The sequence below is a fragment of the Myxine glutinosa genome, chromosome 3 (assembly GCF_964187855.1).
Source record: "Myxine glutinosa chromosome 3, kmMyxGlut1.1, whole genome shotgun sequence".
NCBI classification, from domain to species: domain Eukaryota; kingdom Metazoa; phylum Chordata; class Myxini; order Myxiniformes; family Myxinidae; genus Myxine; species Myxine glutinosa.
Window position 1 is genome coordinate 28,542,166 of NC_136263.1, and position 25,253 is coordinate 28,567,418.

At 43.9% G+C, this 25,253-nt stretch overlaps 1 protein-coding gene across 2 annotated transcripts in view; it reads left to right on the forward strand.

The window, feature by feature from the left end:
* The window catches only part of LOC137415394 (uncharacterized), a 206,146-nt gene that overhangs the window by 96,324 nt on the left and 84,569 nt on the right, over window positions 1–25,253 (forward strand). For both annotated transcript variants that reach the window (XM_078773789.1, XM_078773790.1), the window contains exons 7-11: window positions 2,666–2,744; window positions 10,666–10,881; window positions 14,079–14,190; window positions 16,041–16,112; window positions 16,774–16,917. In XM_078773789.1, coding sequence (XP_078629915.1) covers window positions 2,666–2,744; window positions 10,666–10,881; window positions 14,079–14,190; window positions 16,041–16,112; window positions 16,774–16,917 — 623 coding nt within the window. The remainder of the gene's footprint in view (window positions 1–2,665; window positions 2,745–10,665; window positions 10,882–14,078; window positions 14,191–16,040; window positions 16,113–16,773; window positions 16,918–25,253) is intronic.

A 25,253-nucleotide genomic window follows, 5' to 3' on the forward strand; every position in this document is an offset into this window, starting at 1 on the left:
GTACCCTTCGCCTTCTGCTACTCCTTGAACTTCTTCCTCTTCTCGTCAATCCTCTTTCCAACTTCATCATCCCACCACCATGTTTCCGAGTGCCTCGGTGGTCCTTTTGTCCATCCACATATAGTCACGTGAAAAAGTAAGTGCACCCCATGTAAAGTTGAAAAAGTCAAAACATATTTCAACATACAGCTATTTGATCTTCATTTCAACAATATTGACAGATAAAGGTGATATAATATAACAAATATCATGAAACATTTACATTTTGTCGTCCATTGTACAAATTAAATGAACATAAATGCAAATTTCACACGTGGAAAAAGTCAGTACACCCTTGGCTCTAATAGGTGGTATTGCCCGCTTTGGCAGAAACAACCTCAAGTAGGCGTTTCTTTTAACTGTCTACCAGTCTCTGACATCGCCTGGGAGAAATTTTTTCCCACTCCTCCATGCAGAATTCTTTCAGCTGTGCGATGTTTGAGGGGTTTCTTGCATGCACAGCTCGTTTCAAATCCCCCACAACATCTCGATGGCATTTAGATCCGGGCTTTGACTTGGCCATTCCAGAACCCTCCATTGCTTTCTTTTCAGCCATTCCTTGGTGGATTTACTGGTATGTTTAGGGTCATTGTCATGTTGCAAGGTCCACCTTCGGTTGAGCTTCAACTTTCCGACAGATGGCCTCACATTATCCTCAAGCACCCTCTGGTACAATGAAGAATTCATAGTGCATTCTATGATGTAGAGCTGCCCAGGCCCTGATGCAGCAAAGCTGCCCCAAACCATAATATTTCCACCACCATGCTTTGCAGTTGCTATCAGGCTTTTGTGGTCAAATGCTGTCTTTGGTTTTCGCCAAACATGTCTTCTGGTACTGTGGCCAAATAGCTCTACCTTTGACTCATCTGTCCAGAGCACATTGTTCCAGAAGTGCTGGTCGTTGTCTAGGTGTTCATTGGCAAACTTTCGTCTTGCCCTGATGTTCTTTTTGGACAGCAAAGGTTTCCTCCTGGCACACCTCCCATGTAGATCAAATTTGTGCAGCCTCTTTCTGATGGTAGACTTGTGCACTTTGACATCAACAGTGGCAAGAGCTACCTGTAGGTCCCGTGATGACATTCTGGGGTTCTTAGAGACTTCTTTCAGCATCTTGCGGTCTGCTCTCGGGCTGAACTTGCTGGGGCGGCCTGGCCTGAACAAGTTGGCAGTTGTTTGGAATCTTCTCCACTTGTAGATGATCTTCTGGACAGTCGAATGATTGATTTCAAATTGTTTGGAGATCTTTTTAAATCCCTTCCCAGACTCGTAGGCATCTATAACCTTCGTTCTGAAGGCCTCAGAGAGCTCTTTTGATCTAGGCATGGTGACGCAGCACACTTCAACAACAAAGAGCAAACCAAACTAAATGTCAGGTTTAAATAAGACAGGTTCCTCCAAGATCTTCTCCAACGATGTTCTCATCATTTGCACCTGAGCTGGTGCACCTGATTCTAATTTGAGGTATTTGAAGTAGTGATAAATGTAGGGATGTACTTACTTTTTCCACATGCGAAATTTGCATTTATGTTTATTTAAATTAAACAATGGACTACAAAATGTAAATGTTTCATGATATTTGTTATATTATATCACCTTTATCTGACAATATTGTTAAAATGAAGATCAAATAGCTGTATGTTGAAATATGTTGAAAAAGTCAAAACTTTACATGGGGTGTACTTACTTTTTCACATGACTGTACCTCACCAACAGCTCCCAACAGACTATCTTTCATTGACATCCAACCACTTTCAAGCTCAACCACATCATCCTCTACCCTACTCAGCCTCTCTTTTAATGCCTCCCTTACTGTCACCTCTTTCAACCTCCACACCTTCATTCTCGGTTGGTACTTCACCCGCCGAGCTCTCCTCGCGCCTTTCACCCTTATGTCGCAGACAACCAAGTGGTGCTGTGAAATAGCCTCCTCCCCCGGGATCACCTTTGTGTCCTGGAGGTGCCCCCTATCTCGCCGACGCACCATCAGGTAGTCAACGGTTGTCGTCGACCCACCTGACGTGTATGTAACATGCTTATTATCCTCTTTCTGGAACTGAGTATTACAAATCAACAAATCAGCTCCATCAGCAAACTCCGAAATCCTTTCACCTTCTCCATTTCTCACACCATATCCGTAACCCCCACGAACTCCCTCAAAACCATCCATACTCCTTCCCACATGTCCATTTAGGTCTCCTCCTACCACAACAACTTCCTCATCTTTCACGTTTTCCATCAGCTTCGCTATTGCACACCAGAACTTGTCCTTCTCTTCATCGCTCCAACCAACCTGCGGAGCATATCCCGAGATGACGTTCACCAAGAGCTTTCCAATCATCATTTTCACCATCATCAACCTATCACTCACTCTAGTCACACTGTCTACAAACTCCTCAGAAAACAGGACACCAACGTCATGCACGCCCTCCGGGCACCCTTGCCACACAAACTTGTATTTCTGTCCCTGCCTGCCCTTCACCATTCTCACACCACTTCCCTTCCATAGATTGCTGTAGATTTTGTCTCTTGTTCATATATTCAGCTTCTTCAAATGGTTTATCCTCCCTATCCCAGTCTATGTGCACAGTGTTTTATATGGAATATTTGTTTTTTCCTCAATATTCAGGGACGCTGTAGTGGCGAAGATTTTATCACTGCACTCGGTGCATGCAGTTCTCAAGACGGGTTGAGCACTCAGAGTGAAGGTCGGTATGTTGATGACATAGATCTGAAGCTTGCTTTCTGTGTACATCTTGTGACATTCTCAGTGATGCAGTCGGACCCCGGTTTACGTCGGGGGATGCGTTCCTGAAAAGTGTAACGAATATCGAAACGACGGAAATGAAAGCAATGTTTCTCAAGAATTAATGCAATAAGCGTGGGATGTGCACCTCATGTCTCCACTTCACCTGTTTTATTTTGCTTTTTACTTGTGATGTTACCCTTTTGGCTGGGGCGGGGAGGGGAGGGGGAGTTTTTTTTTTTTTTTTTTTTTTCCCCGGTAAATGAGGTAAAGTGGGGTGAGGAGCGCATGGAGAAAGAGGTAAGGAACAGCACGGCTAGGTTACAGGGGGGGCATAGAAGACCTGATGTGAGGAGTAGAGCAGCTGACAGTGGGACTAAGCGAGTGAGTGAGGGTGTGGTTAATTATAGTTGTATTCATATGCACACGCATATAAACAAGAAATAAACCTCTTCTGGAAGCAGTTGAACTTGGTACCTCTTATTCCTCCTTGCCTTCAATGATGGTCGGCATTTTCATAGTTGTTAAGCATCGTAGTCAGAGGCTCGTTCTTAATCTATATATATAAAACTGTGTGTGTGTGTGTGTGTGTGTGTGTGTGTGTGTGTGTGTGTGTGTGTGTGTGTGTGTGTGTGTGTGTGTGTGTGTGTGTGTGTGTGTGTGATGTTACCGATAGACTCCTAAATGGAGAGGCTCACGTACTTGATATTTGGCACAGACATGGCCATTGAGCCTGGGAAGAACATGGCCGACCTAAAAATTTATTTCATAATATTTTTTTACCTCAGCGCATTTCAGCGAGGAATATTATGCACCGAATCTGACCGCTGGCAGAGCAGCGCGCTGATTCGCTCAGAGCGATCACGTGATGTTCCTTGCCGCCATTAACTCAGTTACGCGTTCGCACGTATTTCAGAGCGAAAAGCGATTGCGTTTTTTCACATTTCAGTGAGGAACATTGCCATTCACACCACATAGGTTTTTTTTTCTTTCATCTTTCGATCCATTTTTTTTTTCAGCGAATCTGAATCGGTGGCAGAGCAGCGCTGATTCGCTCATTCGCGCTCATTGATGATGATCACGATCACGTGATGACGTGATCACGAATGATGTTCGTGACGCGATCACGTGATGTTCCTTGCCGCCAGCAAGTAGCATAGATTTTATTTCAGCATGATTAGCATTTAGCATAGATAGTAGCATGTTTCACATAGATTTTTTTTCAGCGAGGAATATTATACACGGATTCTGACCGGTGGCAGAGCAGCGCGCTGATTCGCTCAGAGCGTTCACGTGATGTTCCGAATAAGCACAATCAATTGAGTGTGCCGCATGAGTCTGCGATAAGTGTTTAAAGTAAAGTAAAAAAAAAAAAGAAAAAAGTTAACATGCCGTTGTTGGCCTATTCATGTATAGTTTGTGTTGTATTTAGCTGTGGCTGAGCTAAGATGTAGCTGAACTTCAGAGTCGTTGACTCTGGTATCCTTTGACCTCTTAATCACCTTGCTCCATTGGGACAAATCCAAGTATTAAGCGCATCGGCAGGTAAATCCACCGGAGCGAGGTGAAACACCTCTCAGGTTGAAATAATGTGTGTTATTCCATCCCCGCCGCCAGTTGGCTTCACTTTTCACGGAGTATGAGCGTTCTATATATTTTCAATTCAGCGCGCCCGACTCGCTCACGTACTTGATTTGTGGCATAGACATGGCCATTGGGCCTTCACGGTGTAATTTGTGCGAGGCTTTTGTCCGAGTGAGCTTGAGTCGAGAGGGCGAATGTACGGGTTGGGAATGTACGGGTCTCCCTTCCCCCACCCGGCAACGCCGGTACTGGAGGGCGTCACAGGATCGGTGAGTCTCCAAAATCCGCTTTGTGCTGTTGCGAAGATTCAGGACGATGTCGCGATTGTTGTGCTGCTCTCCGACCATGAGAACTGCAACGTCATTGTTGACTGGCCTCCCCCTTCCCTCCCCCTTCCCCCTCCCCCCTTCGTCCTCCCCTCCCCCCCTTCCCCCTCCACCCTACCCCCTCCCCTTCTACCCTCCCCCTCCCCCTCCCTTTTCCCCCTCCCCCTCCCTTCCCCCCCCTCCCTTTCCCCCCTCCCTTCCCCCCTCCCTTTTTCCCCCTCCCTTTTCCCCCTCCCTTTCCCCCCCTCCCTTTCCCCCCTCCCTTTTCCCCCTCCCATTTCCCCCTCCCTTTTCCCCCTCCCCCTCTCCCTTCCCCCTTCCCCCTTCCCCCTCCCCCACCCTTTCCCCCTCCCCCTCCCTTTCCCCCCCTCCCTTTCCCCCACTCCCTTTTCCCCTTCCCCCTCCCCTCTTCCCCTCCCCCTCCCCCTTCCCCCTTCCCCCTCCCCCTCCCCTCCCCCCTCCCCCTTCCCCTCCCCTCTCCCCCTCTCCTCCTCCCCCTCCCCCCTCTTCTCCCTCACGTTTATACACGGAATGCCGGGTACTTCCCCCTCCTCTTCTCTCCTCCCCCCCTCTCCTTCCCTCCCCCCCCCCCCCCCCGCCCTCTCCTCCCCTCACCCCCCTCTCTTCCCCCCCCCCCCGTTCCCCTCTCCTCCTCTTCCCCCTCCCCTCCTCTTCCCCCTCCCCTCCCCTCCCCCGCCCGGCAATGCCGGGTACTTCTGCTTGTAACTTAACTCGACAACATCAATGGCACATTCACCAGCAACCATTAAAATAATATTGAATTTCACTTCTGAGGTACCACTTTTACAATGCCTCTTCTCCAGTTTACAGTATATACTTCTTTATGTGCAAGATTAAGTGCAGTTCTTCTTTCGGAAGCTTAGCAATGGTCCGATTTGGGACTTTAGCAATGTATTCTGGCATCTTTATCAGTCAAGTGAGTTCTGAAAACTCAAATAAATGCATGGACTCAGAATTGCTGGCTCCATCTTCAATTTGAATTCGCGATGAGGAATCTCTGTTGGAACAATCGGAACAACCACCACAGATCCAGCACATACTATATTGTTCGCTCTGCAAGAACGCTTCAAGTCACAGTGACTGCGAGAACATTTGCAATGGAAAAAAAGTGAGGAGTTCCTAAGATGCGGGATCCTTGGTCATCCACACGATGCTCAGATAGTCTCCAATACGCCAATCATGGTTTGCTGTATGAAGGGCATGCTTGTTGGTTTCACTTTGATAGTTTGATCTGAGGCAATACTGCCACAAAGCATCGCTCGCTCATCAAAGGCAGAGTGATCTTCATTTCCTCCTACACAAAACAACAACAACAACAACAACAACAACAACAACAACAACAACAACAACAACATGCATTTTAAGGCCATGTTCCCTGCTAGAGCGGGGGTTAGCCTTGCGGTCCCCATGACAATCTTCTCCATTTTGCCCTATTTTCTGCATCTCTCCTTGTTAACCCCCTTGCCCGCATTTCTTCTTCCACCATCTTTAGCCAAGTCTTTCTCGGTCTTCCCCGTCCTCTACTTCCTTCTACATTAACTTCCATCACTCTTCTCAACCAGTCACTTTCATCCTTCCTCAATACATGACCAAACCATCTCAACCTGTTCCTCTTCACAGCATCAATCACAGGCAATATTCCCATCATCTTTCGCAAATCATCATTTGTCTTCCTCTCTCTCAACGATACTCCACACATCCATCGAACCATTCGCATTTCCACCCTTTCCAGCCTTCGTTGCTGCTCTACGTTCATTACCCATGTCTCGCTCCCATAAATCATAACACTTCTCACACATGCAGCATACACCTTTCCCTTCAGCTTCAGCGACACTCTCCTCCTCATCAGCACGCCACTCAGTTCCCGAAACTTCTTCCATGCACATCTCACTCGAGCAACCGTTGCCGAGTCTGATCCACCTTCTCCATTCAGCATGTCTCCGAGGTAGCAAAATGTTTTCACACCTTCCAGCTTCACGCCGTCTCCAAGATCCAACTCAACATTTCCTCCATCTGCAGCTCCCTCTGTGCACACCTTACATTTGAATGTAGCTGCCACACTGGTTAATGACCCTCTCAGACCACTACATTTTTGATGAACCCACTCAGCACACATTGTACATTGAATGGAGTTCACTCCGACACCCTTCCTGCACACAGCACACGGCCACTTCCCAGTTCTTTCCACCTCACCACATGCTTTACCACTTGCCATCACCTTTGTCTTTCCGATATTCACCTTCAGACCTTTTGTCTCCATACATTCCTTCCACTTGTTCATCTTTTCCTTCAGTCCATCCATACTTTCCGCAATCAACACCAGATCATCTGCATACAACAACTCCCACGGTAAACCCTCCTTTACGGTCTGAGCCAGCACCTCCATCACAGCTACAAATAGTAGTGGACTTAGTACCGACCCCTGATGCACTCCCACCTTCACCTCAAACTCACCACTGTTCCCGTCCTTCGTCCTTACAGCTGTGCGTGCTCTTTTGTACATTGCCATCACTACTCTGATCAACCATTCCTCCACTCCTAACTTCCTCAATGCCCATGTCAATACTTTGCGTGGAACCCTATCGAATGCTTTCTCCAGATCAACAAACCCAAAAAACAACTTCTTCCTCTTATCCATGTACTTCTCCTGCAACTGCCTCACAATGAAAAGCGCATCTGTCGTTCCTCTTCCTGGCATAAATCCAAACTGCATTTCGTCGATCTTCACTTTCTTCCTTATCCTCCTCTCCAACACCCTTTCCAATACCTTCATTCCATGCTCCAATAACTTTATCGCTCGGTACGAGCCACACTCCAGAGGGTCACCTTTCCCCTTGTATAGAGGGACGAGGGTACTCAGTTCCCAATCCACTGGAATGCGGCCTTCTTTCACCACCAGATTACAGATCTCTGTCATTCTCTTCACACCCCAACTTCCTGCTGCCTTCAACATATCTCCCACAACTCCCGTCGGCCCTCCCGCTTTTCCACTCTTCATTGCTTTTATCGCTTCCTCAACTTCCTTCTCAGTTATCTTCTCTGCCGGTCCTAAAACTGGGTTACTCTCGATGTTGCCATCCCATTCATTCTCTGTATTCAACAGCATTTCCATATATCTTTTCCATCTTCCTTTAATTCCATCTGGGTCGACAACGATTTGTCCCACTTCATCCTTCAAGCAACTCACCCCCATCACATCACACCTCTCTTTCGCTATGTGCTTTGCAATCCTGAATACTGCTTTCTGACCCTCTTCCGAATCCAAGCGTTCTCCGAACATTTTCCTACATGCCTCCTGCGCCTTTGCTACCTCTTTCTTTGCAGCCTTCCTGGCTGCCTTATAACTTTCATGCTCTGCTGTTTCTGCTCCCGTACCCTTCGCCTTCTGCCACTCTTTGAACTTCTTCCTCTTCTCGTCAATCCTCTTTCCAACCTCAACATCCCACCACCATGTTTCCGAGTGCCTCGGTGGTCCTTCTGTCCATCCACATACCTCACCAACGGCTCCCAACAGACTAGCTTTCATTGACATCCAACCACTTTCAAGCTCAACCACATCATCCTCGACCCTACTCAGCCTCTCTTTTAATGCCTCCCTTACTGTCACCTCTTTCAACCTCCACACCTTCATTCTCAGTTGGTACTTCACCCGCCGAGCTCTCCTCGCACCTTTCACCCTTACGTCGCAGACAACCAAGTGGTGCTGTGAAACAGCCTCCTCCTTTGTGTCTTTGTGTGTGTGTGTGTGGATCACCTTTGTGTCTCGGATGTGCCCCCTATCTCGCCTACGCACCATCAGGTAGTCAACGGTTGTCGTCGACCCACCTGACGTGTATGTAACAAGCTTATTGTCCTCTTTCTGGAACTGAGTATTACAAATCAACAAATCGGCTCCATCAGCAAACTCCAAAATCCTTTCACCTTCTCCATTTCTCACACCATATCCGTAACCCCCATGAACTCCCTCAAAGCCATCCATACTCCTTCCCACATGTCCATTCAGGTCTCCTCCCACCACAACAACTTCCTCATCTTTCACGTTTTCCATCAGCTTCTCTATCGCACACCAGAACTTGTCCTTCTCTTCATCGCTTCGACCAACCTGCGGAGCATATCCCGAGATGACGTTCACCAAGGGCTTTCCAATCATCATTTTCACCATCATCAACCTATCACTCACTCTAGTCACACTCACCACACTGTCTACAAACTCCTCAGAAAACAGGACACCAACACCATTCACGCCCTTCTACACAAATGCAAAAATGCAAACACAAATACTTCTACACAAGTGCATGTTAGACACACATCCTCCTACACAAAAAAAGACAATATTGAGCTTCGTCAACAGATCAACATTTCTGTCCGTAAAGGTCACAAACGATCTGTTCAGGAACATCAAAGTTCTTGCCAAGTTCGCTGAATGTATTGCACTGACATGATGATGCCTGAACTATATTTTGGGGCTACTTCTTTCATTTGGCCCTGTTACAGCTGCTAGTCTCATCCTGTGAACTCGTGCACGCCAATGAGGGATGTGTATAAATCTTCGACGAGTCAACGGAAGACCAAGCTAAAATCTACTGTCTGAACTAGTTTTGCACAACTGGTATGGAAATTAACCCTTCCAGAGATCTTGTGCATGTTAGACAGTAATATGGTGATGACACCCGCATCAGGACTGCGTACCTGGATGATATCAGCATATATGCATCTATATATGTGTATATACATCTTGTGTATATACATTTCACGTTGGGTAAACGTGAAATTTCGTCCCGTGTGGAAACCCTGGTTTTTGAGTTTCGAAAGAAGGTCCTGATCGGAAGTTGGCCTTCACGATATTCACAATGGAATATCGTGTGAACTGCACAATTCAATTCAGCAGGTCGGAAACATTAGTAATCACCCAATTCCACTTGTTTCCCAGAACTTTTTGATGGAGCTCCATTTATGGACACATTTTGAGCCATCAGCTTATGGCCTATAAATGTTGAATGTCAAGGTTGAGCGGTGATCCAAAAGGAATATGGCCATCATTGGATTGCAGGCTTCCCTTGGTGATTGCAGATATCTAGTTATATGTCGGTTTCTTTGGCAGCTTCTTAACATTGACATGCTTAACATTTATTTCATTCTTCAGATCTTCAGGAGCACATTGTCTCGTATAAAGCACTGATTTTGGGTGTCCTCAAAGAAAAGTCAAGTGGTGTTAAATCTGAACTACGTGTGGTGGCATTCTTTGGGTCCACAACGTCCAATTCACCTCAAAGGCATCTCAAAGAAAAATTAAAAGCTATTTCCTTTGAGTCCGGACTTTTGAAACACCCTGTATAACAAGAGAACACGCACTGTAGAAAAGCCTTGTTGGCTTCTATTGGTGATTTATAGAAATTATTTCAATAACATGAGAACAGTGTAGAAAAGCTCTATGAACTATGAACGGTCCGTTTGAGATTATCCGTCACGCACCATCACGCTATTCCCTCCTAAACACTTGGGCAGAAATTCACCAAACTTGCCGCAGATATCCACTGCAATGCAAAGATGAGTTAATTCAGTTTTGGGTTCAACAGGTCAAAGGTCATGCCCCCTTTGAAAATCATTTTTCAGATCTCAATTCGAGTTAGAAGCATTTGATGTTCTCTCTTCTGACCTTTTAATTTATCCACATGATCCTTAATCGAGATCAAATGTAGCATTGCGTTGACGTCTAACGTTCACAGAGACCTATCCATCGACTCATTCGCCTTGAATGATTTTGTATTACTTATTTGGCCAGAAATTGCACAGAATGCATCTCCGGCCATCTAGGACCCTGGAACTTTTTGAAGTTGAGGGGTTATGGGTGAGCTTGGTGGTGCCTGGACCCCAGCCTATTGTGCTGGGATAATGGAGTTGTAGTTTTTCAATCCTGGCTAAGGCGTTGCTCCTGTTCTGGGTCTTTCTCAGATTCTTTAAAACGGATTGAAAACAAAAGTGTATTCGTGGATGAAGATCGTTTTGAGGTGAACCCTGAGCATGGTCGTTACCTCCTGTGGATGTCCTACTATGAGGTATACAACGAACTGATTTACGATCTCCTGCACCCAGCTCTTGCGGGAAGTGCGACTCGTTTGAACACGCTACGCTTGGCAGAGGATCGGGATGCCAAATCGTATGTGAAAGGTATGGTGGGTTTTAATTTTGTTTTGACGTTTTCGTTGATGATGTCTAGAAGTAATGTGATGAGTGATAACCTTTTGAGCTATGGCAGTTTGTGTTTTCAAACATTTATTTATTTATTTGTTTTTGACAGTTGACTAATGTATGTCAGATTCTAATAATAACTGTTTATTTTGCTGAATTATTTATCTTGTTATCCACAAATGTGTGGTGGGGGGGGGGGGAGGGGGCGGTGGGAGGGATGGATGGATTAGAAAATGTTTTACAAATAATGCTGAAATTATTGTTTGTGAGGAGGTATGATACGAATATGTTTCATCTCAAAAAAAACAGAGTTTGAATTTGTATTTAGATGTTTGGTCGAGGTTGATGGTTTGCATCTAGTAATACATGTTGCAGTGAGTTAGTCGACTGGAACCCAGACGAAGCTTGATGGACAGGTTGGGTGTGTGCCAAGGATGAATTGATTAGATTTTTGCTGATTTTTTTTTTTTTTCTTGTATACAAGATTGAGGGCTCGTGTAAGAGCTAACATTAATCACAAAAAAAACGGACACAAAAAACATATAATAAAGGGAGTGGGAAACAAGATAGGGAGAGAGAGAGAGAGCGAAGCACACAAGTACAACAGTCGAGAACAGGGACATTGGGTGATTTGTGGGAGGGAGAGGGCTTGGGGGGATGAGGCATGGGAAGGGGGAGGTGGGAGAGGTATAAAACACATGGACACTGCTAGGACTTCCAGGAAATAAGTTGGTATTTCAAAAACGTGGATCTGGGGTGAATTAATGGGGGTAGAGACGATCAAGGTTTTGGATGGGGGAAGATAAGAGATGGTGGTGAACAGCTGTTTTAAAGACCTGGAGGGAGGAGTGGGATTGAAGAGAGTGAGGGAGTTTGTTCCAGAGGTGGAAAAAAAGAGGAATGAAAGAGTGAAGGTGAGCAGAGCGTCTTGATTTCGGCAATTTCACCAGAAGAGGGATGCTGGCAGATTTTGTGCGACCTGTCGGAATATTTGGGGGACAGGGCACAGAGCTGGGGCAGCTAGGCCGGATAGGAGTCGGTAGAAGACAGAAAGACCATCTACCTGCCTGCGGTGTGTGAGTGAAAGGCCCTCACAATCAGCTACATCACGGGAGATTCCAATGATTCTGAAAGCTTTGGTTTCAACAGCGTGTGGCCGAGCTAGGTGTGAGGCAGGAGCACCAGCCCAGAGAGGAGATCAGTATTCCATTGAGCTGCGGGTGAAAGCCTTGTATGTGGTGAGGAGCTCAGGTGTGCCAAGGAAGGACTTCGCTTGATGGAGGATGCCCAGTCGGCGACTGGCTTTGGAGGCAGCTTGGAAATGTGGTTTTCCCAGGAAAGATCATGGCAGATAGTGAGACCCAAAAGCTTGAGTGAAAGAACTTCTTGGAGAGGATTGTTGAGAAAGTAGATGGGAGGGTTGTCCAGTCTGTCTTTTCGGAGAGACATCGTAAGAGTGTGAGATTTGTCAGGATTGAAAGACATGTTCCACTTGTTTGCCCAGTCTGTGATTTTGTTCAGGTCTGCAGAGAGTGAGGAGGCTGCAGACTGCCGATCTGAGGGATGAGGAATGGAGCGGCAGAGAGTGGAGTCATCAGCAAAGAGATATAGAGAGGATTTTCCAGAGAGTTGGAAAATGAACAGGACAAAATAACTCAGCCTGAACAGGAAGGGAGATGAGAGAAACCCATTCAGGGCCACACGTTGACTACGACTAGAGAGGAAGTCCGCAAGCCATGCGTGGAGATTTCCATGGATACCATAGGAGGAGAGTTTGTTGAGCAGAGCTGTGTGCCAGACTATCGAAGGCACGTGATATGTCAAGGGAGACAGCTCTAATTTCCTGTTTGGCATTGAGGACCTCCATCCATTGTTGAGACAGCAGAAGCAGCATGTCCAGAGTAGAGTGATCTGGTCTGAAACCAAAATGATGATCAGAGATCAAGCCATTGGAGAAGAGGAAGCATTTGATATCTGATGCAATTTTTTAAAGTGATTCTTCACCATTGAGTGATAGGGCCAGAACAATATGTAGCATGATATATCAAAACGTTGTGGACGTGTGACGTGTTGTGAAAAAACTAAGTGAATGAGTTGGTATGTTACAAGAACAAGAACAAACCGATTCGATTTTGGTTCAACTCCGGATCCAGATGCAGGCTATCAGTGGGATACAATACGTAAACTGTTCAGCCTGGTGGAGGTATTCGCCCTACCGAGTGCACTTCTCGTTAATTTTTTTATTTTTATTTTTTTGTCATGTTCTTGCTTGTAGCGCACATGCCCGAACCTCTAAGTTTGTCCATGCCTCGATCGACTGTGATAGTTAGTTCATTCGAAGGGATTTTAAAAAATGGCATCACATGCATGCAGCCTGATGCAGTCATGAAATGGCCATATAAACTTTACATTTAAACTACAAACATTAAAATAACGAGAATGTTTTAATCTTCAAGGGGTCACAATCGTCGGTGGCTTGTGTGAAAGGGCTTCCCTTCCCTGATCAATCACCTCGGCAAGGATCTACATTGTTAAATGCTCATATCCTAAATGGGCTTGTCTAGAGGTACGCACACTCACCTGTTTAGCCTGGGCTTCAATTCCAACGCAGCTATAAACTGTCAACCCAGTGTTTCACAGGCAGATTGATTCATCAATGTACGTGCCATGCCACCGATGGATGTTAAACGGGCGTTCCGTCTGCTGGGATTAGTTAGTGGACATTGAAGATCTCACGGTGTCCTTCGATCTATCGTAGGCAAACTATTGTCAGCACCCTGGAACAAATTACAAATTTCTGCTTAAGCAACAGAGGTCACTGCATCAACAGTGCAGCCACGCCTTCAGCCAATGATGCTACCCCGCAGCCTTGTGCTGCACCCAAACAAAGAAGAATATGCTAAATCTAAATGTGCTTGTAACTCTTCCTTTTGTTTTGTTTTGTGTGGCCGAATCGCTAGTAAATGTTTAAGTGTTCACCATGCCGGATTATGTCATGTGATGGGACTATTCGTGTTCTCCATCACTTAAAGGCTGATTGTGTCAGGATGGTTGGTCTGTCACACTCCCGTCTTTAATGCCATTCTTGTCACATGCTCGATTTATTTCGTTTTGTAATGCCACCTTATCATTGAAGTTTATGCCACGTGCGGTATTGCACGTTCCGTTTCTTGCAGACTTGACCTGGATACACGTGAATAGTATTGAAGAAGCTTTGGCGGTGATCGACGTAGGTCATGGGAACCAAAGCATTGCTTCCACCAAGCTCAATAAGCATTCTAGCCGCAGGTCAGTGATTTGTTGGTTCTAGTCTATCATAATTGTATAATTCCATGCATAATGGTTCAGACAGCCTATATACAGTCACGTGAAAAAGTAAGTACACCCCATGTAAAGTTTTGACTTTTTCAACATATTTCAACATACAGCTATTTGATCTTCATTTCAACAATATTGATAAATAAAGGTGATATCATATAACAAATATCATGAAACATTTACATTTTGTAGTCTATTGTATAATTTTAAAAAACATAAATGCAAATTTAGCATGTGGAAAAAGTAAGTACACCCTTGGCTCTAATAGGTGGTATTGCCCCCTTTGGCAGAAACAACCTCAAGTAGGTGTTTCTTATAACTGTCTACCAGTCTCTAACATCGACTGGGAGAAATTTTTGCCCACTCCTCCATGCAGAATTCTTTCAGCTGTGCGATGCTTGAGGGGTTTCTTGCATGCACAGCTCGTTTCAAATCCCCCCACAACATCTCGATGGGATTTAGATCCGGGCTTTGGGTTGGCCATTCCAGCACCCTCCATTTCTTTCTTTTCAGCCAATCCTTGGTGGATTTACTGGTATGTTTAGGGTCATTCTCATGTTGCAAGGTCCACCTTCGGTTGAGCTTCAATTTTCCGACAGATGGCCTCACATTATCCTCAAGCACCCTCTGGTACAATGAAGAATTCATAGTGGATTCTATGATGGTGAGCTGCCCATGCCCTGATGCAGCAAAGCTGCCCCAAACCATAATATTTCCCCCACCATGCTATACAGTTGGTATCAGGTTCTTGTGGTCAAAAGCTGTCTTTGGTTTTCGCCAAACATGTCTTCTGGTACTGTGGCCAAATAGCGCTACCTTTGACTCATCTGTCCAGAGCACATTGTTCCAGAAGTGCTGGTCTTTGCCGAGGTGTTCATTGGCAAACTTCAGTCTTGCCCTGATGTTCTTTCTGGACAGCAAAGGTTTCCTCCTGGCACACCTCCCATGTAGATCAAATTTGTGCATCCTCTTTCTAATGGTAGACGCGTGCACTTTGACATCAACAGTAGCAAGAGCTACCTGTAGGTCCCGTGATGACATTCTGGGGTTCTTAGAGACTTCTTTCAGCATCTTGCGGTCTGCTCTCGGGCTGAACTTGCTGGGGCGGCCTGGCCTGAACAAGTTGGCAGTTGTTTGGAATCTTCTCCACTTGTAGATGATCTTTCCGACAGTCGAATGATTGATTTCAAATTGTTTGGAGATCTTTTCAAATGCCTTCCAAGACTCGTAGGCATCTATAACCTTCTTTCTGAAGGCCTCAGAGAGCCCTTTTGATCTAGGCATGGTGACGCCACACACTTCAACAACAAAGAGCAAACCAAACTAAATGTCTGAGGTTTAAATAAGACAGGTTCCTCCAAGATCTTCTCCAACGATGTTCTAATCATTTGCACCTGAGCTGGTGCACCTGATTCTAATTTTAGGTATTTGAAGTAGTGGTAAATGTAGGGGTGTACTTACTTTTTCCACATGCGAAATTTGCTTTTATGTTTATTTAAATTATACAATGGACTACAAAATGTAAATGTTTCATGATATTTGTTATATTATATCACCTTTATCTATCAATATTGTTGAAATGAAGATCAAATAGCTGTATGTTGAAATATGTTGAAAAGGTCAAAACTTTACATGAGGTGTACTTACTTTTTCACGTGACTGTATGTCCATGCGTCTATTTGCGTCAACCTGCAGAGTGTTCACATGATTTTGCCTGATTATTTAGTCCTGGTTTATGTAGTGATGTTTGAATGTAATTTCTGCTGTACAAACGCCCACCGTTTGCCTGCTTGATGACATGCTAACACCATTTGTTGCAGTCACAGTATATTCTCGATACGTCTGATTCAGTGGACTGACAACGAGAATCCTGTAATAAAGCAAGTCAGCGAGTAAGTAACTGCATCTGTATGTTGATCCCACGTGCTTATGGCCATTACACAAACATGCGCAAACTATTGTGTGAATCGCAGCCAATTCCTGCCTTCGTCTCGTCATTGTATTTGAATCAATGCAGCGCTTTGGTCTATCTGTGCACAAAAAGGATATTTATGAAATTGAAACGAAGCGCTCTTATTTAATTTTTCTCGGAAAGTTTCACAGCAGGAATACATATTATAAATTCTTATCACTGGAAAATTATAATTCTCTTATCTAGATCCTTGTCACACAACCGCCCTGTCCACCAAATTTTAGCTGAATCCTTCCACGACCTTTTTGAGATACCCTCACAGATAGAGACAGACAACCCTGGGTGAAAACAACCTCGGTCCACCTTAGGCGGCGGGGTACTGAGCAATTTTAAGTCGGGGCTCACTCATTACACCAACTCGTTAATAAAAATCCATGCAATTCATTGTATTAAACACGTATTTGTAACAAATAGATTATCTGACTAGTTTATCAAATTAATTATTCACCTGTATAACTGATGGTTAAATTGTTCTACTCTACTTTCTCCACCAACACTAATGTGGTTTATTTTTTAATAGCTTGATTGAAAAGCCATTCAAGGGAGATTTGTTTAATATTGAGCTTTTTCCCACTCTTCAGGTTCTCTGTATGTGACCTGGCGGGTTCGGAACGATCTGGTAAGACGCACAGCACCGGTGACCGTCTGCAGGAGGCGTGCAAGATCAATAGATCTCTGCTCAGTCTTGGAAAATGCATCTGGACCCTACGGCAAAACCAGCAACGGTCAGTCCACCATATATATAAAAATATAAAACACATATAAAAAAATATATATATACATATAATATATGTATACATACATACATTCGGAAAAGTACCTGATGGTAAATGCTGGTATAGGATCCCCCTACCCTCTCTCTCTCTTTCTCTCTCTCTTCCCACTCCCTCCCTACTCTGTCCCATCTCTCCCCCACCACCCTGTCTTCCCCTCTCTCCCCCTCTCTCCCCCCTCTCTTCCCCACTCATCTCCATGTGCATTTGAACGGAATACGTAACCATGCCAACAGTTTTTTCAACTAAGGATATCCATGATTACCTTTCCAACGGTAGGTAATCGGGTGAAGATACAGGGCAGGGGTTGGAGTTGAAAACCGCAAACAGACGTTTTTGGGAACGAAATCCTTTTTCTTTTTTTTTTTTTGTATGTATACTGAATCGAGGCTCGTGAAAGAGCTGACATTTACTTCACAAACAAATCAACCAGACAAACAAAATATACAAAAAGAGGGAGCGGAAGACAAGAGAATGGGAAGCACACAAACACTTGAGACCACACAACATTTAAGAGCACGGAGATGTGTGGGAGGGAGAGGGCTTGGGGGGAGAAGGCGTGGGAAGGGGGGGGGGGGGTTGGGAGAAGTATAAAACACAAGGACACCAAGGACTTCCAGGACAGAAGTTTGGTATTTCAAAAAGTGGAATTGGGGTGAAATTATCGGGGATAGAAAAGATCAAGGTTTTGGATGGGGGAAGATAAGAGATGGTGGTGAACAGCTGTTTTAATGACCTGGAGGGTGGAGTGGGATTGAAGAGAGTGAGGGAGTTTGTTCCAGAGGCGAGAGAAAAGAGGAATGAAGGAGTGAAGGTGAGCAGAGAGTCTTGATTTTGGCAGTTTAACCATAAGAGGGTTGCAGGCAGATCTTGTGCGACCTGTAGGAATGTTTGCGGGACAGGGCCCAGAGAGAGCTGGGGGGGCAATGCCAGAAAGGAGTCGGTAGAAGACGGAAAGACCACCAACCTGCCTGCGGTGAGTGAGTGAGAGGCCCTTGGAGTTAGCTTCATCGCGGGAGATTCCAATGATTCTGAATGCTTTGCTTTCAACAGCGTGAAGACGAGCTAGGTGTGAGGCAGGAGCACCAGCCCAGAAGGGAGAGCAGTATTCCATTGAGCTGCGGATGAAAGCCTTGTACGTGGTGAGGAGCTCAGGTGTGCCAAGGAAGGACTTCGCACGACGGAGGATGCCCAGTCGGCGACTGGCTTTGGAGGCCAGATTTGAAATGTGGTTTGCCAGTGAAAGAAGAAGATGTAGTGTGGACATACATATATACATACACAGGGGCGGATCCAGGAATTTGAAGAGGGAGGGGTGCATGAGACTAGAGTCCCTTTATACAGAGAGTTACGACAACTGAGAATACGCCGCCATTTTGGGGCCAATTGTGCGGAACCACTGAACCGGCACATGCACAGTGCACTATGAGCTATGCGTGTATAATGCAATGCACCACTGCACAAACACGGGGCGGGTTAGGGAGTACGGTGAATGTTTTTTTTTTTGTTTTTTTTTGTATCGAGATGTAGGTCTATGAGTATTAGCTCCATTATGTTCCAGATTGCCTATAATGGGATATTAGTTTGTCTGAAAAAATGAGCGGTTGATGAGAAGTGAGAAAATGGTTGATTTCTGAATCGTCATTATCGCGATGTTGGCAATAATAATTTGGGTTACTCACGATGCCTGGAAAGAATTTGAACATACTATGTGACAAAGTAGTCTTGTAACCTAAAATAATCTTTAACCTCTTCGATTATAGGAAAAGCAGCGGGGGGGGGGGGGTGAGGGGGCATTATAACACACGTGTGTTTTGTCTGAAAGAAATGAATTTAATGTAAACATTATCAAACTAACAAATTTAATGAGTTTTCAGAGCCAATAAACTCATACATACAAACAAACATCAACACATTAAAACACACATCTCCCCGGTCTTTCCTATACAAACAGGGTTTGTGCATTTTAACCTTTTTTTTTTCCAAAACAAAGGGTTTAAAACAAAATAAAGAAATACATGTATGTTGAAGTAATGAAATCATAAATAAAAGAAAACAAAGGAAATTATTGTTGCCCTTTTTCATAATTTGAATATTTCAACAACAAAAAATAGATTTAAAATGAAAGTAAGGACAGATTTTCCTTATCTCTCTTTTATTATCATGACAGGGGCAAACTGTTTAAATTTAAATTCATACATGCATTACAAAAAAGTCTTAAACATTAAACAAAATTGTAAAACAAGATACTTACAAGAACTTGACAATCTCTGAAGTTGTGGGTCAGCAGCATAGCTATGGTCTACAAGGAGAGATGTCTCATGTTGCTTGCGTGGACACATTTCTTTTGTAGGCTGGTCATGCTTTTTTGGAGACTTTCGTGACTTTGTGGTCCTTCGATGGCAAAAAATGGTAGGCACTGCAGAATTCTTCAGCTTCATTTTCTGATCAGCACGTCCACATTCAAACTGATGAGGATCAAAATGTGCCTGTTTATCAAGAAAGAAGAAGAAATAGAAAGAAATATGTAATCAAGATTGTCTGGGCTGCATCCCATTACAGGTTAATAATTCAATTTGTTAACCCGTTCTCTACGGGAACCGGGTGCTCCCTGTGTTAAAGGAATACAATACATGGGACTGAACAGTAACTTGACCTACCTCGCAAAGCTTTGAAGACGAAGCCGGCTTCCAGCCCAGACGGCTGACTTTATTCTCCCATATTTTACGTCTATTGGGATCTGAAGGGAATCTGTACATCTTGAAACCCTTGTCATGTCTATTTGTGCATCCAAATGCACAACCCGGCATTTTCAGTGAACTAAGGCTTCTGTAGGTAGTCGAATCGATTGTACTTGCATAACACGCGAACGCGAGAAGTTAAGCGAACGCGAATTTGACCCCAAAATGGCTCCCTGAGTCACGTGACCGTATTTTTCCGGATCGTCATGTCGTAACTCCTTGTATAAAGGGACTCTACATGAGACCATAGTGCTGAAGGGGGGGGGTTAAGGGGGTTCTGGTGGTCCTCCCCCTGGAGATTTAAAAGAATCGATCTTCGGAAATGGCATTTCATGCGTTCTTGGAAGTTTCTGCAGTTCCTCGAGTTCTTCCCTGGTCAAACAGTTCAGTAGATTCGTGATTACTAATGGCCAGATCGACGAACTGGTGAACCGACTTGACCGACTTGCCCAGCTGTTCCTTCTACTATGAATTGGTGAATTTTGTGTTTGTGTGTGTGACTGTGTGTGCATGTGACATGTTTTTGTGTACTACTGGAGCTTTCTGATGTGGAATTTCTGATTCGTGTTGTTCTTCCGAAATGATTGTTATGATCTCCTAAGTTAATTAGGCTAATTAACTACAAATAATCCGGAAAAATTCCCGTGAAGAAAGCCTTTTTTTTTTTTTTGCACCAACAAGGCTCGTGGAAGAGCAAGAACACAGAACAGACAATGACGTTCACGGGAGCAACAAACGTTGACACAAAACCTAGAATTCGAATCCAAAAAGATTGCTACTGTTGGCCCTGGCCGGTAGAAAAATAAAATCAAAACAAGTACAGATACATTCAAAGTACACCGCCCCCTTGCCAAATAATTAAATATCCTACAGCACGGCATTGCCGGGGCGCCTACGGCGCCCGGCAATACCGCAGTGCAGCTCATAGAAGCTGCATTGGGAGGGAGAGGTGTATGCTAATTGATCGATTAATTGTATAATTAAAATCAATAAAAGATTATCACAAAATATTTTCTTAATCAATTGGCTAATAGCATAACTAAACCACGAGTGCTTCATCCGAAGATGTATCTTTTAGAAATTTAATTAAATAAGTCATTAATAAAAAAATAAATAATTTATTGATTAATCAATAAATAATTAATCAATTAATCAATAAATAATTAATCGATTAAATGATTAATCATTAAATCAAAAATATCCTTGATAGCCACATCACTTGGTCACTGTCATGTCCAAATATTAGCTTCCCAGCTTAAAAGGTGCCTGAGATATTGGCCAAATGATAAAGAAAATAAATAAATGATTAATAATGGAAATAAATAAATAATAATCATTAAAAAATAAAATTATTAATCAATTCGTTCACAGAACACATAAACCACCACCACTTCATCAGAATCTGTAAATGAATTTTTTTTTTTGTTTGTTTGTAATTAATCGAATAATTAAATAATTAATTGATTAATTTATTAATCAAAAATATCCTTGATAGCCACATCACTTGGTCTCTCATGTCCAAATATTAGCTTCCGAGCTCAAAATGTGCCTGAGATATTGGCCAAATGAGAAAGAAAATAAATGATTAATAATGAAAATAAATAAATAATAATCATTAAAAAATTAAATTATTAATCAATTCGGTCATCGAACACACAAAGCACCACCATTTCATCAGAATCTGTAACTTTAAAAAAAAAAAGTTTTTTTGTCATTAATGGAATAATTAAATAATTCATCGATTAATTGATTAATTGATTAATTAATAAATCAAAAATAGCCTTTGCAGCCAAATCACCTGGTCATTGGCATGTCCAAATATCAGCTTCCTAACTCAAAAGGTGCCTGAGTTAATGGTCAGAAGAGAAAGGAAATTTGATTAATTAAATAAGTACTTAATCGCTGATAATTAAATAATTCCTCAATTAATTGATTGATCAAAAAACAAAAAATACTGTTTTTGACAAAGGACTTGCTCACTATTGTGCCGAAATTTCAGCTTCCTAGCTCAAAGGATGGCTGAGATATCGCCCGGACAAACACAAACAAGAAAGAAAGAAAGAAAACAGAGTGAAAACTGAGTACTCCCTTTCAGCGTGCGTCACTGCCGAGCCCCCTTCGGTGCCCAGCAATGACGATTTGCAATGCCTGGAGATGGCATAGGAAAGGTGCGGTGTACAATACGGTGTAAAATAAAAATCAAATGTATCGGCTTTTAATATATGGATTCTAAACATGAACGTGGTGGGATTCTAAACATGAACAGGTCAAAACGTTCGGCATTTCTTCCTTCCTTCCTTCCATGCGAGTTCTGTTTCATCAGGATGAACATTGCAGTGGGTAGTGCATAGGCACGGAATGTTGGCTTGATTGCTCGATGCCCCCCAAAAAATAACAACTCTGGTTATGTAATGAAGCCAAAACATTGTTATTGCTTATTATGTGCATATATAATACATCGTGTTTATATAGCTTGGATTGATTCCAATTCCACTGGGCCGTAAAGGAATGATCCTATAGAGCGATAGGCTTAGGGTCCATTCTTCCGTTCACGGTTACACTGATTGGCTGGTGTGAGGCTAGGTGCAATGTGATTGGTACTGAAAGATTGAATGTATTGTGTAAGCTTATTAAAAGCTGGTATTAGAAATCTGATTGCATATTACATGATCGGAACTCATGGCCTAAATAATTATGTCAAAATCGAGAGTGAAATCGGAACAAAATCAGGAAAAAGAGAATTTAAAAAATTGAATTGTCGGTAAAACCGCAAGACGTGAGGTAAAATGGCTCCAAAATTCATTTTTCTCACTTTAAAAGTAATTATTATACGTCTGTATTTTACACCATCCAGGGACATCGGTCGCGATATTTTTGGATTTGGATTCTACTTTTATTGTACATTTTTAACGTATAGTAATGCATAACGGTACAACATGGGATCGGTTTGATTATTAACAGTGTGTCAAGGTATGACCTCCGAGGTACCCACACCCTCCTCTAAGCTGTCTAGCTTGGGTTTGAATCCTGCCTCGGCTATAAACCATTATCCCGGTGTTTTAATGTGAGCCATCCCTCCAATGGACGTTAAACTGGCGTCCCGTCTTCCGACATTAATTGGTGGACGTTAAAGATCCCCCCGGTGTCCTTCATGAAGAGTGGGCGAGCTATCACCAGCACCCTGAACAAATTACAAATCCCTGCTCAAACTACTGCTGGGAAGGCAATGGCAAACCACCCAGTTTATAACCATTGCTCAGGAAGATGCTTTGGTGGCATCGACGCTCAGTAACTGAGTATGGTACATCAGATATCAAATATACGTAACAACTGAATAGCGAAAACAAAAACTAAAGAGGAAATCAAAGCCATTTAAAAAGGATAGGGCACGGACGAGATGAGAGGAGAGCAGAGGGAAACAGAAAGGGGAGCTGGGTGTGAGGGGAGGGGAGTGGAGGGGGAGACAGGGGAGTGGAGGGGAAGACAGGGGAGTGGAGGGGGAGGAGGAGTTTTAGGAAGGAGAGTAGGAGGAAGGGGAGGAGGGGGAGTGAGGGGTAGAGAGGAGGAGGAGAGAGGTCAGTGATGGAGGAGAGAGGAGAACATGGGGATGCTTTTGCTAGCTTTTCCCGTCATTTGAGACGTGTACTCTTTCTAGTCTATATATAATGGAGGGAATGTATGGTTGTTTAATGTTTTGTTTCATCTACTCCTCAGAAGATTTGACCAAGGAAGGTGAAACTTCTAGGTATTGATGAAGTTGTGCCTGTGCAAGTTTTTTGTTTGATTCCATCAAGTTTTGAAGAACAAATTTACAGAGATTCCGACTCACCAAGTAACTTGTCTCAGTTCGAACCAATCCTGGATCGGTTGCCTTTCTGATGCAGGCTATTCGGCTGAGGAGGCAGTTGTTATTTTCATGGTGCTGTAGATATCTTGTCTACTCTTAATTAAAGACACTATGGGCTCCTTGTCATCTACCGACTAATGCTGGCACACAGGATTCCCAGTTTAATGTCCCTCTGATGGAAGGCACACCCATTATTGTATGTCCTTGCCTCAAACACCAGGGTGGGAGTTCATAGCTGGGTCGTGATTCAAACCCAGGTTAGACAGCTCGGAGGAGAGTGTGCATACCTCTTTGCTATCCTCTGGGCATCATCCCACCACTATTTCATTGAGAAGTTTTGCTGTTCATCGTTTTTTCAGGATACAACACCATTATGTTTGCTGTCTAAGGATGACCTATTGTAAGTGTCAAATAATTAGAATGTCTTTCACTCAATCTTTCAATCGAAAGGACTTTATGGCAAACTCCACCCTCTACCTTATTAACAATCCTCTCGATGAAGTTCAGTCACTCAAACTCCTGGGTCTCACTAACAGCCATAATCTTTCTTGGGCAAACCACATGTCAAAATTTGCTTCCAAAGCCAGCCTCTGACTGGGCATCCTCCATCCATCTTACGAAATCCTTCCTTGGCACACCTGAACTCCTATCCACCTACAAGGCCTTTATCTGCAGCTTGATGGAGTACTGCGGGTGTTGGAGAGGAGGATAAGGAAGAAGGTGAAGATCGACGAAATGCAGTTTGGATTTATGCCAGGAAGAGGAACGACAGACGTGCTCTTTATTGTGAGGCAGTTGCAGGAGAAGTACATGGAGAAGAGGAAGAAGTTGTTTCTTGGGTTTGTTGATCTGGAGAAAGCATTCGATAGGGTTCCACGTGAAGTATTGCCATGGGCATTGAGGAAGTTAGGAGTGGAGGAATGGTTGATCAGAGTAGTGATGGCAATGTACAAAAGAGCGCGCACAGCTGTAAGGATGAAGGCCGGGAACAGTGGTGAGTTTCAGGTGAAGGTGGGAGTGCATCAGGGTCGGTACTAAGTCCACTACTATTTGTAGCTGTGATGGAGGTGCTGGCTCAGAACGTAAAGGAGGGTTTTCTGTGGGAGTTGTTGTGTGCAGATGATCTGGTGTTGATTGCAGAAAGTATGGATGGACTGAAGGAAAAGATGAACAAGTGGAAGGAATGTATGGAGACAAAGGTCTGAAGGTGAATATAGGAAAGACGAAGGTGATGGCAAGTGGTAAAGCATGTGGTGAGGTGGAAAGAACTGAGAAGTAGCCATGTGCTGTGTGCAGGAAAGGTGTCGGAGTTGAACTCCATTCAATGTACAATGTGTGCTGAGTGGGTTCATCAAAAATGCAGTGGTCTTAGAGGGTCATTAACCAGTGTGGCAGCTACATTCCAATGTAAGGTGTGCACAGAGGGAGCTGCAGATGGAGGAAATGTTGAGTTGGATCTTGGAGACGGCGTGAAGCTGGAAGGTGTGAAAACATTTTGCTACCTCGGAGACATGCTGAATGGAGAAGGTGGATCAGACTCGGCAACGGATGCTGGAGTGAGATGTGCATGGAAGAAGTTTTGGGAACTGAGTGGCGTGCTGATGAGGAGGGGAGTGTCATTGACGCTGAAGGGAAACGTGTATGCTGCATGTGTGAGAAGTGTTATGATTTATGGGAGCGAGACATGGGTAATGAACGTA